The following is a 14,424-nucleotide window of genomic DNA, read 5'->3' as shown; positions in this document are numbered from 1 at the left end:
CACCACGCACCAGGCCTACAGTGCGCCTCAGCCGGCAGGAGTCTGCCGTCTGCACAGCGTTGACTGAACTGCTCGTCTCCCCAGCGCCATCTGAGCCATCCGTCTCCCAAAGCGCCATCTGAGCCATCCGTCTCCCCAGCGCCATCTGAGCCATCCGTCTGCAATGAGCCTGCAAAGCCGCCCGTCTGCCATGAGCCTGCAAAGCCGCCCGTCTGCCATGAGCCCACTGAGCCGTCCGCCAGACAGGAGCCGCTAGAGCCGCCAGCCAGACAGGAGCCGCTAGAGCCGTCCGTCAGACAGGATCCGCCAGAGCCGCCAACCAGACAGGATCTGCCAGAGCCGCCAACCAGACAGGATCTGCCAGAGCCGCCAATCAGACAGGAGCAGCCAGATCAGTCAGCCAGCCATGAGCAGCCAGATCCGTCAGCTAGCCATGAGCAGCCAGATCCGTCAGCTAGCCATGAGCAGCCAGATCCGTCAGCTAGCCATGAGCAGCCAGATCCGTCAGCTAGCCATGAGCAGCCAGATCCGTCAGCCAGCCATGAGCAGCCAGATCCGTCAGCCAGCCATGAGCAGCCAGATCCGTCAGCCAGCCATGAGCAGCCAGATCCGTCAGCCAGCCATGAGCAGCCAGATCCGTCAGCCAGCCATGAGCAGCCAGATCCGTCAGCCAGCCATGAGCAGCCAGATCAGTTAGCCAGCCATGAGCAGCCAGATCTGTCAGCCAGCCATGGGCTGTCCCTCAGTCCGGAGCTGCAGTCCCTCAGTCCGGAGCTGCAGTCCCTCAGTCCGGAGCTGCCATTCCTCAGTCCGGAGCTGCCCCTTACCCTGGAGCTGCCCCTTCCCCTGGTGCTGCCCCTTACCCTGGTGCTGCCCCTTACCCTGGTGCTGCCCCTTACCCTGGTACTGTCCCTGACCCTAGTACTGCCCCTGATCCTGGTACTGCCCCTGACCCTGGTACTGCCTCTTACCCTGGAACTGCCCCTGAATGCAATGGGGTTAATGTGGAGGGGGGTCGTTTGGAGGAGGCCTAGGAGGTGGTTAGGTACTGTGGTGACGTGGGGACTACGACCAGAGCCGGAGCCGCCACCGTGGAGGGGAGCACACCCAGACCCTCCCCTAGACTGTGTATGGTGCGCCCGGAGTTCGCGCCTCAAGGGGGGGGTTATGTCACGCCCTGGCCTTATTATTCTTTGTTTTCTTGATTATTTTAGTTAGGTCAGGGTGTGACATGGGTAATGTTTATGTTTTGTTGGTTTTTGATGTTTATTTGGTAAAGGGGTTATGGGGTGTAAAATATGGTTTTGTGTTTAGTGTAGATGTCTAGCGTTGTCTATGTTGGTGAGTGATCTAGAAGAGTCTATGGTTACCTGAATGAGTTCCCAATTAGAGACAGCTGATGTCGGTTGTCTCTGATTGGGAGCCTTATTTAGGGTGGCCATAGGCTCTCATTAATTGTGGGTAATTGTCTATGTCAGAACGTTTGTAGCATGTCTGTCTATGCACAACGTTTGTAGCTTCACGGTCGTTTTGTTATTTTGTATAGTTTGTATTAAGTGTTCGTCTTTCATTTAAATAAATTCATTATGACTGCATACCTTGACGCGTATTGGTCCGACCCATGCTTCTCCTCTTCAGACGAAGAGGAGGAGAACGATCGTGACAATTGCAGTCTGACATGTTGAGGTAAGTGGTATTGAAAAGTCTGACATAGAATATATATACTCTAACCTGTGATCTGTGGATGAGGAGATATCTAGAGAGAAACTGTTAGTTTGGCTATTCAGTAACCTATTGTAGAATAATGGAACCTGGATCCATTTCATTCTATTAACATGGTTGATGTGTGTTATAGCAGTAATGGGGTTAACTTATATTAAAATGACAACTCCAAATCAAATTTTATCAGTCACATGCACTGAATACGACAGGTGTAGAAAGGTCAGGGGAGTTCATCTCTGCTCCCTGGGACAGTACTGATCAACATAGCTGACCTGATGCAGAGGTGGACCAGTGATGTTTTCCTCTCAGTGGTGAGACCTGCCCTTCCATTTGATACACCTTTACATGATAAGATCATACAAGACGTTACAGGCTTATTGCATGTGGAAACAGACCTGCGTTCAAATACTATTTAAAATAATGTTGAAAACTTAATACGCAGTGGTTGATTGGGTTTGTTGGAATGGAAGCAATAGAAAAGTCCTAAAAGTACAAACAAACCCCGTCCACCTGGAGGACTAAAGGAAATGCTCAAAGTATTTATTAGACTTCAAATTGTATTTGAATCCAGGGTCGTATTCATTAGGGAAGACTTTAGCAAAACATTTAGCAACAGTAAACAAAAACAGAATAATGAAATTATTTTCTTAAGTTCATTAGTCACCTCCTTATTTCAGTTAGTTTTCTTCAGTTTGGTGCCTAGTGAATACGACAGGTCTCTGTGGAAACATCAATGTAAATTTACCTTTGATTTTGACCCCACAGTAATCAGATCACGGTGACCCCACAGTAATCAGATCAGGGTGACCCCACAGTAATCAGATCACGGTGACCCCACAGTAATCAGATCATGGTGACCCCACAGTAATCAGATCACGGTGAACCCACAGTAATCAGATCACGGTGACCCCACAGTAACGACCTTTATAAATCCTAAGTCACCAGGTGTGATGAACCTTTTGACAGATGAAACCCGACATCAACTACTGATGAAGGTCAACTATCTCTCCTTCCTCCTGAAGTGTAGCATTCCTTCACTACTCCTCACAAAGGTAAAAGCATTGGATTGGTGTTGACATGGGGTAGAGGGAGTTTACATATACCAGTCATATCCTTTAAATCCCATGAAGGGAAGTGGACAAGTTCACACTTAGAGAGAAAGGAGATAAATGGGACACACCCCATGTGTTCTGATAACTACAGGAATGAAACCATATTGTGGTTGTCTGCTTTCTATACGGTTGAGAGCGAGAGACAGAGAGAGAGACAGGGAGAGAGACAGGGAGAGAGACAGAGAACATCAGGTAAAGTTGTGGAGATGAGGGAATATATGATCAGAACCTCTCCAGTCTGGTTAACCACAGTTAGGTCCAGTATGGACTATCAATACAAGTGACCATTTAGAATGTGACCCAGTTCAATGGGTCTGAACAGAACTGGGGTATGTCAGACATGAAGTTGTCTAAACACAACTGGAATATCATTAGTTTGTGATTGATTGTTAATGGATTTTCAATTAGGAACACAGAGGAACAACCTGACAACACACATAACAAAATAACAATAACAACAAAGAGCAGGAAACCACTAAAGTCATTACCATATTGTCGTCATGTAATGACAGGGAGAAACAATCTAACATCTAGAACACTACTTTAGATCTGGTCTAAAGAAGCCTAGTGCACTACGCAGGGAATAGGGAGCTATTTGGAACAGAGACACCAACTCCTGTATGAAAATCTTTCTCTCCCTCATCTGTCTGATATATCTGCCCATTTCCCCTCCCATCCTCCCTTTTCATTCTATTCTATCAGACACACCACTAGCTCACCTACACACAATCCATTTAGAAGTTAAAGACACACCTTGGAATAAATAACAAAGGAAAACTAGATGAAGTTTAGTGTTGTATTTTTTATTTCCCATCATAAGTCATTTTTAATCACTGAACAGTAGCAGACCTAACTTCATCTGTTCCTGACTCTGGATAGTGGATTAAAAAGACCATCAATTTCCAATGATATTAAAGTACTATTCTGAACATTACTGATATACTGAAGGCAAGTCAAGATATCTGTTGGTTTTATTATTTGGTCAATATCAACACCTGCTGGACAGGTTTAATGTTGCTGGACTGAGCAGTATGGGAGGATGCAAGTTGCCAAATTTAGAGCCTGTTTACTGGACATCTTCATTGAACATACTTTTTATTCTAGGACTAGGATTAATCTATGTCTGGGAAACCAGACCATATAGTTTAGTAGAAAGTAAGTGATACCAGGTTGTAGTGGGCTGACTAGTCCTGAATTGTCATTTTGTTCCTGGACCATTTTCCATGCAGCTACAGGTGACAGAAAACACATCAATTAGGGCCGAGCCTACAAGCTGTTCAATGATACTGAAGTGAATTACATAGAGACAGAGAACCAACTGAGAAAACATATCAATGGTTCTGAATGACAACCAATATACATCAACACCATACATCATGATTCATGGAAACGTACAAGATTAAAACACTGTATTTTATCAAATATGAATACCTTAAATCTCTTAAAATTCAAATCAGTCAGAAAATAAGGATTGTACAAGAAAACAGAGCAGAATAAATCACTGCATCTGGGGACCATCACCAGCAGCATGACTAGTATCTATGTGGACCCTACTACAGTTTAACCAGCTCAGCTATAGACTACACCAGCATGACTAGTATCTATGTGGACCCTACTACAGTTTAACCAGCTCAGCTATAGACTACACCAGCATGACTAGTATCTATGTGGACCCTACTACAGTTTAACCAGCTCAGCTATAGACTACGCCAGCATGACTAGTATCTATGTGGACCCTACTACAGTTTAACCAGCTCAGCTATAGACTGCACCAGCATGACTAGTATCTATGTGGACCCTACTACAGTTTAACCAGCTCAACAGTACCATAGACATAAAACCCAGGATAGAGGGACTGAGTGAATGTGGTCAGGCCTCTGTGGAGGAGGGTCATTGTGTCAGAGACACTGTAGAAGGACAGAGTCCCTGCTTTGTGATCCAGGTACACTCCTACTCTGGAGGACTGAGGGCCTGATACTTTAGTCTCAACATTATTGTGTCTGAACCAATAACAACCATTATAGCACTGTAAACTCCAGGACTTGTTATTGTATCCAAATATATTATCTGTCTCTGTTCTGCTGATGTCTTTATATGAGACTGCTGTAACAGCATTACCACTCCACTTCACCTCCCAGTAACAGCGTCCAGATAGACCCTCTCTACACAGAACCTGCAACATGTTGGTGAATCTGTCTGGATGGTCAGGATATGGTTGGACTTGGCCTGTACAGGTCACCTTTCTGTTCCCTTCAGACAGAGAGAGGTGTGTGTTTGCTGTGTTTCGGTCCAGTGTGAGCTGACAGGAATCTGGGAGAAGAGCAGAGCAGAGACCAATGAGGGGAGTTTGAACAATAAGTTAAGTCAGATACTGTATCTACCCTGTCTTTGATTAGAGCACAGCAGAGATCAAATCAGAGAAATATGAGGAGTCAGATAGATACCCAGTCTTTGATTAGATCTACTATTGATATATATTTCTAGAGGTATTGTTAGGAGTGTAAAAAGAGACTGTTAGTTACTTCACAATAAAGAGACTCACATTGTAAGAACTGTTCTCTGGTCTTGGGCTCTGGAGGCAGTACAACATCCACTATATTCACTACAGATACACAAACACATTGACAGAGAGAGATAATGTTATCATCATACCATATTCCACATGTATATGACTAGTAGGGAACTTTCAATGGTCTAAAGTTGATGTTCTTATTATTTTCAACACACCTGTAGTGGAGATCTTGGTCCATTCTCCTTTAAGGAAGTCTTCTAGTTTCTCTCTAAGTTCAGACACAGTCTTACTCACATCTCCAAAGTACTGAAGAGGACGGACAACGATGCTGGGTAAGTCTGAAGATACACTGATACTGGAGAGAGACTGATAACTCTGGAGAGAGAGGGACAGAACAGAGAGTGAGACGGACAAAGGGAGAGAGGGATTGAGAGAGACGGACAGAGGGAAGGAGGTAGAGAGAGCGAGAGGGAGGGAGGGAGGGAGTGACAAACAGAGGAAGGGAGAGAGCTCAGTGCTTCTCTTCCTCAGCTCAGCTATCTCCTGCTTCAGTTGCTCCAGGAGTCCTTCAGCTTGACTCACTTGAGCCTTCTCTTGGGCTCTGATCAGCTCCTTCACCTCAGAGCTCCTTCTCTCAATGGAGCAGATCAGCTCAGTAAAGATCTGATCACTGTCCTCCACTGCTGCCTGTGCAGAGCGCTGTTGAGAGAGAGAGAGAGAGAGAGAGAGAGAGAGAGAGAGAGAGAGAGAGAGAGAGAGAGAGAGAGAGAGAGAGAGAGAGAGAGAGAGAGAGAGAGAGAGAGAGAGAGAGAGAGAGAGAGAGAGAGAGAGAGAGAGAGAGAGAGAGAGAGAGAGAGAGAGAGAGAGAGAGAGAGAGAGAGAGAGAGAGAGAGAGAGAGAGAGAGAGAGAGAGAGAGAGAGAGAGAGAGAGAGAGAGAGAGAGAGAGAGAGAGAGAGAGAGAGAGAGAGAGAGAGAGAGGAGAGAGAGAGAGAGAGAGAGAGAGAGAGAGAGAGAGAGAGAGAGAGAGAGAGAGAGAGAGAGAGAGAGAGAGAGAGAGACTGACTTGCCATCCTCATTACACTAACACCCTCCCTCCTAAGAACACATTGCGTGCCACCACAACCTCCACACAATCACATTATACAGCACCCAACACCACAGTACAATACACCATCCAGCACCACATTCCAACCGTACATCCAACCCCTCCTCTCCAGCCGTACAGACAGCCCCCCTGAGCCCCCATACCTCCTGAAACATCTCCACCCAAAGGCCTCAACAGAACAGTACAAACAGAAATTTGCATCCTGTAGCACAAACTCCAAAATGTTCTGGGACACTGTAAAGTCCATTGAGAATAAGAGCACCTCCTCCCAGCTGCCCACTGCACTTTGGCTAGGAAACACTGTCACCACCGATAAATCCACGATAATTGAGAATTTCAATAAGCATTTCTCTACGGCTGGACATGCTTTCCACCTGGCTACCCCTACCCCGGTCAACAGCCCTGCACCCCACACAGACACCCTGCACCCCCCACAATTCCTCAAACATACAAGTATCTTATACCATTTTAAAGGTAATCTTGTTGTTAATCCCACCACAGTGTCCGATTTCAAAAAGGCTTTACAGCGAAAGCACCACAAACGATTATATTAGGTCACCTCCAAGTCACAGAAAAACACAGCCATTTTTCCAGCCAAAGACAGGAGTCACAAAAAGCAGAAATAGAGATAAAATCCCTAACCTTTGATGATCTTCATCAGATGACACTCATAGGACTTCATGTTACACAATACATGTATGTTTTGTTCGGTAAAGTTCATATTTATATAAAAAAATCTCAGTTTACATTGGCGCGTTATGTTCAGTAGTTCAAAACATCCGGTGATTTTGCAGAGAGCCACATCAATTTCCAGAAATACTCATTATAAACGTTAATCAAAGATACAAGTGTTATACATGGAATTTTAGATCCACTTCTCCTTAATGCAACCGCTGTGTCAGATTTCAAAAAAGCTTTACGGAAAAAGCAAACCATGCAATAATCTGAGTACGGCGCTCAGAGCCCAAACCAGCCAAAAAGATATCCGCCATATTGTGCAGTCAACAGAAGTCAGAAATAACATTATAAATATTCACTTACCTTTGATGATCTTCATCAGAATGCACTGCCAGGAATCGCAGTTCCACAATAAATGTTTGTTTTTTTCGATAATGTCCATCATTTATGTCCAAATAGCTACTTTTGTTAGCGCATTTTGTAAACAAATTCAAAGTCACGAAGCGCGTTCACTGGGAGCAGACAAAATGTCAAAAAGTTCCGTTACAGTCCGTAGAAACATGTCAAACGATGTATAGAATCAATCTTTAGGATGTTTTTAACATAAATATTCCAACCGGAGAATTCCTTTGTCTTCAGAAAAGCAAATGGAACAGAGCTCGCTCTCACGTGAACGAGCGTCACGAGCTCAAAGCATTCTGCCAGACCTCTGACCCATTCCCCTCTCATTCGGCCCCACTTCACAGTAGACGCATCAAACAAGGTTCTATAGACTGTTGACGTCTAGTGGAAGCCTTAGGAAGTGCAACATGACCCATATCCCACTGTATCTTCAAAAGGGAATGAGTTGAAAAACGACCAACCTCAGATTTCCGACTTCCTGGTTGGATTTTTTCTCAGGTTTTTAACTGCCATATGAGTTCTGTTATAAACGTTGCAACTGAAACAGCTCAGTGGATTCAACACAAAGACTCTAACAGGATAACTGATATATCCTAACATGACTTTGTCGGGTAAAGACTCAAAACTCCCCTGTTTCGCCACGCTCACCACCGGGTCTGCGTCGCACCAAATGGCGGGCATCACAAACACCAGGAGTCTTCAACTTCAATTGCTCCACCTCCACACTTAACACTACCCCAGAAATCACTATTTTCAATGGTGTTCTGTTCCTAATAGCAAAGAAAAATCAGATCTTGACCAAGTTGCGTGACACGGAGCTCCCACTCCCTCTGGTCAGAAGAAACACAAACAAATATTACAAGTCCACTACAGGTTACCTAGGTTACCTTCACTGATTCAACTGCACCCAACTCCTTTCCCACCCATCCTGAAACCACTAATGGATCTGCCAAAAGGTATGGATCCACTTTCTCCAAAAATGTAACTCCTACTGCACCAGATTCTTCTTTATCATGTCCATTGATGCCAGGTTCTGGTTCTGAGCTCTCACCACACCTTCTACCTCACTTAACTCTCCCTCATTCATTTCCATTTCACCTCCAGAACTCGGTCTGGCGCACGGCTCACTCTGTTTGCTCTTGAATTGTAACATTTGAAATGTCTATTTTACTTTAAAACGTTTGTGAGCGGAAAGTTTACTGTTAATTTCTGATGGTTTATTTCACTTTTGTTTAGTATTTATTCCAACTGCTTTGGCAATGTAAACATATGTTTCCCATGCCAATAAAGACCTTCGAATTGAATTGAGAGAGAGAGAGAGAGAACTCCATGTTAATGTATAGGGGACATGAATCAGTCATGGTTACTCAAGGCTATGTGATGACGTAGCCCCGCCTGCGACTACAAATTCAGTGTCGGCCCAATAGGGAATGTCCTCTTGGTGTAATGGTGTGTCTCCTCTGGTCAACAAGACTCACCTTGAAAGACTCCACAGCCTGTTGGAGCTCCTTCAGCTCCTTCTCTCTCTCCTGGAATCTCTGCTGGACCTTCTGCTGACTCATCCCCAGCTGCCTCTGTGGAGAATCACTCTTCAATGAGCTATCAAGCTTTACTAGTCCAGTAGATCAATAGTATAGTAATGTGAAATAAATGTGAAGATAAATACACAACGCAGAGGATGAGAGGACTAAAAACTAGAGAACTGATAGTTAATAGGGAATTGTAAATAGGAGTTGGGTTTCAGTTCAACATCTGTTAGGATCTGTGGAATGTCAGTCATGAACTCAGAGCTACGTGTGCCACGTTTTCATTGGTCTGTACATTGAGTCTGGAGTGGGATACTTGTCCTGCAGCAAGGACTTCTCATTGGCCAACCCCAGGCTAGGGGGGCTATAAGTGGCATCCTGTCCTTTGTTCTGTGGTGAAAAACTGAAGGACAGGGAAGACTGAATGTCTACTTTTCAGCACCTAGGATTTGTCATGCTCAAATAAATATATTTTCTCTTCCTGATTTGCTTTGGGGTCTGTGTTATTGAAGAGTAACATCAGTTGTTAAAAATAATTATAAAAATGTTGTGGAAGTATCTGTGTGAAAATATATAATTAAGTTGTTAAGTGAATGATTATGGTTTTAACAGTGCACAAATCAGGAAGCTGATAGGGTGTTTGATATCTAATGATAATGGTGATTGATAATGAATGATAATGGTGTTTGACTTTAGAAAATGGTAATACATTTGGAGAATCTGGGATAACATATCTATATACTCAAGGTTGTGTTCATATTTGTTCTGCCGTGGATCAATTTCATTTGAATGATCTCATATTCAAATTCAAAGTCTTAGTTCCTACTGTATCTTTAATTCTTTGTTTATCAGACAATCACCAACAAGTTGTTCTGGTCTTACCTGTTTCTCAGTCCTCTCTGCTGCAGCTGACACTGTATCATGGCCTTTATGTTCATCCATTGTACATAGATAACAGATACACTGCTGATCGGTACGACAGTAAACCTCCAGCAGTTTGTCATGATGAGAGCAGATCTTCTCCTGTAGTTGTGCGGTGGCTTTGACCAGCTTGTGCTTCTTGAAAGCAGGAGATTCATAGTGAGGTTTGAGGTGAGTCTCACAGTAAGAGGCTAGACATGCCAGACAGGACATGAGGGCTTTCTGCTTTCTGGTCCCAGTGCAGAAATCACACGCCACATCTCCAGGTCCAGCATAGCACAGAGCAGGAGGGGGAGCAGCCTGGAGTCCTGTCTTCTTCAGTTTCTCCACCACCTCAGCCAACATGTTATTTTTCCTCAGATTAGGCCTTGGAGTAAAGGTCTCTCTGCACTGAGGACAGCTATAGACCCCTTTCAAAACATCCTGATCCCAGCAGCCCTCAATACAGCTTCTACAGTAACTGTGTCCACAGGGAATGGTAACCGGCTCCTTCAGTAGATCCAGACAGACAGAACAACAGAACTGGTCCTGGTCCAGCAGAACTCCCTGCTGAGCCATTTGGACGGTTGTTCACTCTCACACAGACAGACGACACTGAGACTCAGATCAGTTTATTTTCATCAGAAGAGAGTTTGTGGGAGGGGGATGGACTTCCTGGTTCTGCCAGATGGGTGGGATTAGAGGGAGGGAACGAAGAAAGGAGGGAGAGAACTGCATGCAACATCGAGGAGACAGAGATTTTATTTCCTAGGTTACGACCCTTAATTTGGGCTACATTAAATAGAGTGGTTAGAATATATAAAGGGTAACAGTTTCTATGAAGTACATAATATATATATTTTAATGACCTTTATAATGCCTGATAATACACTTATGTGTTTTAACACTGATTGTAAGTGTCTATAATAATTAATAAGTGGTTGTAATGGGGTGGGGTGGACTTGATATTGATACAATGTACTGTAGTTGAAATGAATACTGTATGTATTGACTGATCATTGAGAATGAGGTAATACTTTACATTACAGTGTGGTTATTACTGTTAGGTCTAGGGTCAGGGTTAGAGGTACTACATTCAGCAGTAACCTTAGACATATCTAGGACTAAACAGAGAAGACGTTTTACAATCAGAGTTCTTTGTTTCTCTTCTTAGTCATCAGATCCCCCCACATCTTATAGGTGGTGTAACGGTCCTGACCTGTTTTATGTTGTTTTTGTATGTGTTTAGGTCAGGGCATGTGTTTTGGGTGGGCAGTCTATGTTATCTGTTTCTATGTTGGTTTTGGGTTGCCTGGTATGGCTCTTAATTAGAGGCAGGTGTTTTGCGTTTTCCTCTAATTAAGAGTCATATTTAGGTAGGGCGTTCTCACTGTTTGTTTGCGGGTGATTGTCTTCCGTGTTTGTGTTATGTTTGCACCATATGGAACTGTATACGGTTTGTTCGGTTTATGTAGTCTGTTTCCTATTCGTGCGTTCTTCTTGTTTCATGTAAGTTCGTCGTCTAGGTCTGTCTTCACCGTTTTGTTGTTTTGTTAGTTTATTCAAGTTCGTGTTTTTTCGTTAATAAATATGTGTTCAAACTTCGCTGCGCCTTGGTTCAATCAATACTCCTCCTCTTCTTATGAAGAGAGAGAGGAACGCCGTTACAGGTGGACGGGGTTATGAACATATCAAATACATTACTTCTGAAACCAGATGAAATGAAACTGTCTTTCAGCAGGAAAAGCTTCTCTAATAATCCTAACCATGGCTGGGTGTCTTCAGAGACTGAGAGGTATAGAGACACACTGTCAAGGTGACAGGTATCCTCGTGGTTTAGAGACTGAGAGGTACAGAGACACACTGTCAAAGTGACAGGAATCCTAGTGGTTTAGAGACTGAGAGGTACAGAGACACACTGTCAAGGTGACAGGAATCCTAGTGGTTTAGAGACTGAGAGGTAGAGAGACACACTGTCAAAGTGACAGGAATCCTAGTGGTTTAGAGACTGAGAGGAATAGAGACACACTGTCAAGGTGACAGGTATCCTAGTGGTTTAGAGACTGAGAGGTACAGAGACACACTGTCAAAGTGACAGGAATCCTAGTGGTTTAGAGACTGAGAGGTACAGAGACACACTGTCAAGGTGACAGGAATCCTAGTGGTTTAGAGACTGAGAGGTAGAGAGACACACTGTCAAAGTGACAGGAATCCTAGTGGTTTAGAGACAGAGGTATAGAGACCCACTGTCAAGGTGGCAGGTATCCTAGTGGTTTAGAGACTGAGAGGTATAGAGACCCACTGTCAAGGTGACAGGTATCCTAGTGGTTTAGAGACTGAGAGGTATAGAGACCCACTGTCAAGGTGACAGGTATCCTAGTGGTTTAAAGACTGAGAGGTATAGAGACACACTGTCAAGGTGGCAGGTAGCCTAGTGGTTTAGAGCTTAGGGCCAGTAACTGAAAGGTCGCTGGTTTGAATCGCTGAGCCGACTAGGTGAAACATCTGTAAATGTACCCTTGAACAAGACACTTAACCATAATTGCTCCTGCTAGTTGCTCTGGATAAGAGCTTCTGCTAAATGACTAAAAAGTCAAAATATCTGGCTGTGCTTTCATGTCAAAACCCTTATTCTATTCTATTCTAGTCATTGTATTGTATTTTAAGATAAAATATTATACCCATTGTGTCACGTTCCTGACCGGTTTTCTGTTATTTTGTATGTGTTTGACGGTCAGGGCGTGAGTTTGGGTGGGTAGTCTATGTTATATGTTTCTATGTTTGTATAAGGGTGACCTGATATGGCTCTCAATTAGAGGCAGGTGGTTTTCATTTCCTCTGATTGAGAATCATATTAAGGTAGGCGTGTTCACACTGTTTGTTTGTGGGTGATTGTCTTCCGTGTCTGTGTCTGCGCACCACACGGGACTGTAGCGTTTGTTCGTTCGTTTGTTATAGTCTGTACCTGTTCCTACGTTCTTCGTGTTATATGTAAGTTCTTATGGTTTAGGTCAGTCTACGTTCGTTTTTGTTATTTTGTAATCCTTCCAAGTGTTTGTTTTCGTATTTCGTCGTTTTCTTTAATAAATCATTATGTATTCACAACCCGCTGCATTTTGGTCCTCCGATCCTTCTCTCCTCTCCTCGTCCGAGGAGGAGGAAGATCTAGACACCCAGATCTAGACACCCGTTACAGAATCACCCACCAACCTAGGACCAAGCGACGGGGGAGAGCACAACAGCGAAACCAGGACTCATGGACATGGGAGGAAATATTGGCTGGAAAAGGACCCTGGGCTCAGACAGGAGAGAATCGCCGCTCTCGGGAAGAGAGGGAGGCAGCTAAAGCCCAGGAGCGGTGGTATGAGGAGGCAGCAAGGAGACGTGGCTGGAAGCCTGTGAGTAAACCCCAAAAATTTCTTGGGGGGGGCTAGAAGGGAGAGTGGCGAAGTCAGGTAGGAGACCTGAGCCCACTCCCTGTACTTACCGTGGAGAGCGAGAGTACGGGCAGACACCATGTTACGCAGTAGAGCGCATGGTGTCTCCTGTACGTGTGCACAGCCCGGTGCGGTACATACCAGCTCCTCGTATTGGCCGGGCTAGATTGAGTATTGAGCCGGATGTCATGAAGCCGGCCCTACATATCTGGCCACCAGTACGTCTCCTCGGGCCGGCTTACATGGCACCAGCCTTACGCATGGTGTCCCCGGTTCGCCTACATAGCCCGGTGCGGGTTATTCCACCTCCCCGCACTGGTCGGGCGACGGGGAGCATACAACCAGGTAAGGTTGGGCAGGCTCAGTGCTCAAGGGAGCCAGTACGCCTGCACGGTCCGGTATTTCCGGCGCCACCTCCCCGCTCCAGGCCAGTACCACCAGTGCCTACACCACGCAACAGGTTTCCAGTGCGTCTCCAGAGCCCTGTACGCACTGTTCATTCTCCTCGCACTCGCCCTGAGGTGCGTGCCCTCAGCCCGGTACCTCCAGTTCCGGTACCACACACCAGGCCTATAGTGCGCATCGAGAGTCCAGTGTGCCCTGTTGTTGTTCCCCGCACTAGCCTGAAGGTGCGTGTCATTAGCCCGGTACCTCCAGTTTCGGCACCACGCACCAGGCTTCCAGGGTGTCTCCAGAGCCCTGTACGCACTGTTCCTTCTCCCCGTACTCGCCCTGATGTGCGTGCCCTCAGCCCGGTACCACCAGTGCCGGTACCACGCACCAGGCCTATAGTACGCCTTGAGAGTCCAGTGTGCCCTGTTGTTGTTCCCCGCACTAGCCTGAAGGTGCGTGCCCTCAGCCCGGTACCTCCAGTTCCGGTACCACGCACCAGGCCTACAGTGCGTCTTAGCCGGCCAGAGTCTGCCGTCTGCCCAACGGCGCCTGAACTGTCCGTCTGCCCAACGCCGTCTGAACTGTCCGTTTGCCAAGCGCCGCATGAACTGCCCGTCTGTATTGAGCCTTCAAAGC

The 14,424-nt window shown here is 45.4% G+C and overlaps 1 protein-coding gene across 1 annotated transcript; it reads right to left on the bottom strand.

Moving 5' to 3' along the window:
- Nucleotides 1-3,621: 3,621 nt before the first annotated feature.
- LOC129854958 (E3 ubiquitin/ISG15 ligase TRIM25-like) lies at nt 3,622-10,600 on the bottom strand. Its single transcript, XM_055922166.1, has 5 exons — nt 9,941-10,600; nt 9,011-9,106; nt 5,562-6,045; nt 5,377-5,436; nt 3,622-5,144 (listed from the first exon to the last, which is right to left on the bottom strand). Exons 1-5 carry the CDS (start codon nt 10,535-10,537, stop codon nt 4,636-4,638), a joined length of 1,746 nt encoding a protein of 581 aa, XP_055778141.1. The 5' UTR covers nt 10,538-10,600; the 3' UTR covers nt 3,622-4,635.
- Nucleotides 10,601-14,424: the final 3,824 nt, after the last annotated feature.

Source organism: Salvelinus fontinalis, chromosome 5 (assembly GCF_029448725.1).
Source record: "Salvelinus fontinalis isolate EN_2023a chromosome 5, ASM2944872v1, whole genome shotgun sequence".
Lineage (NCBI taxonomy): Eukaryota > Metazoa > Chordata > Actinopteri > Salmoniformes > Salmonidae > Salvelinus > Salvelinus fontinalis.
Note: the sequence above shows the minus strand (reverse complement) of the source record. Positions and strands in the feature narration are given on the sequence as shown.

Bases quoted from the DNA above. Each gene is read 5' to 3' on its own strand.
- LOC129854958 (XM_055922166.1), bottom strand. From the start codon at position 10,537: ATGGCTCAGCAGGGAGTTCTGCTGGACCAGGACCAGTTCTGTTGTTCT. The intron at 9,107-9,940 runs GTAAGACCAGAA...GATTCTCCACAG, and splicing joins CAGAGAGGACTGAGAAACAG to AGGCAGCTGGGGATGAGTCA. The intron at 6,046-9,010 runs GTGAGTCTTGTT...CTCTCTCAACAG, and splicing joins AGGCTGTGGAGTCTTTCAAG to CGCTCTGCACAGGCAGCAGT.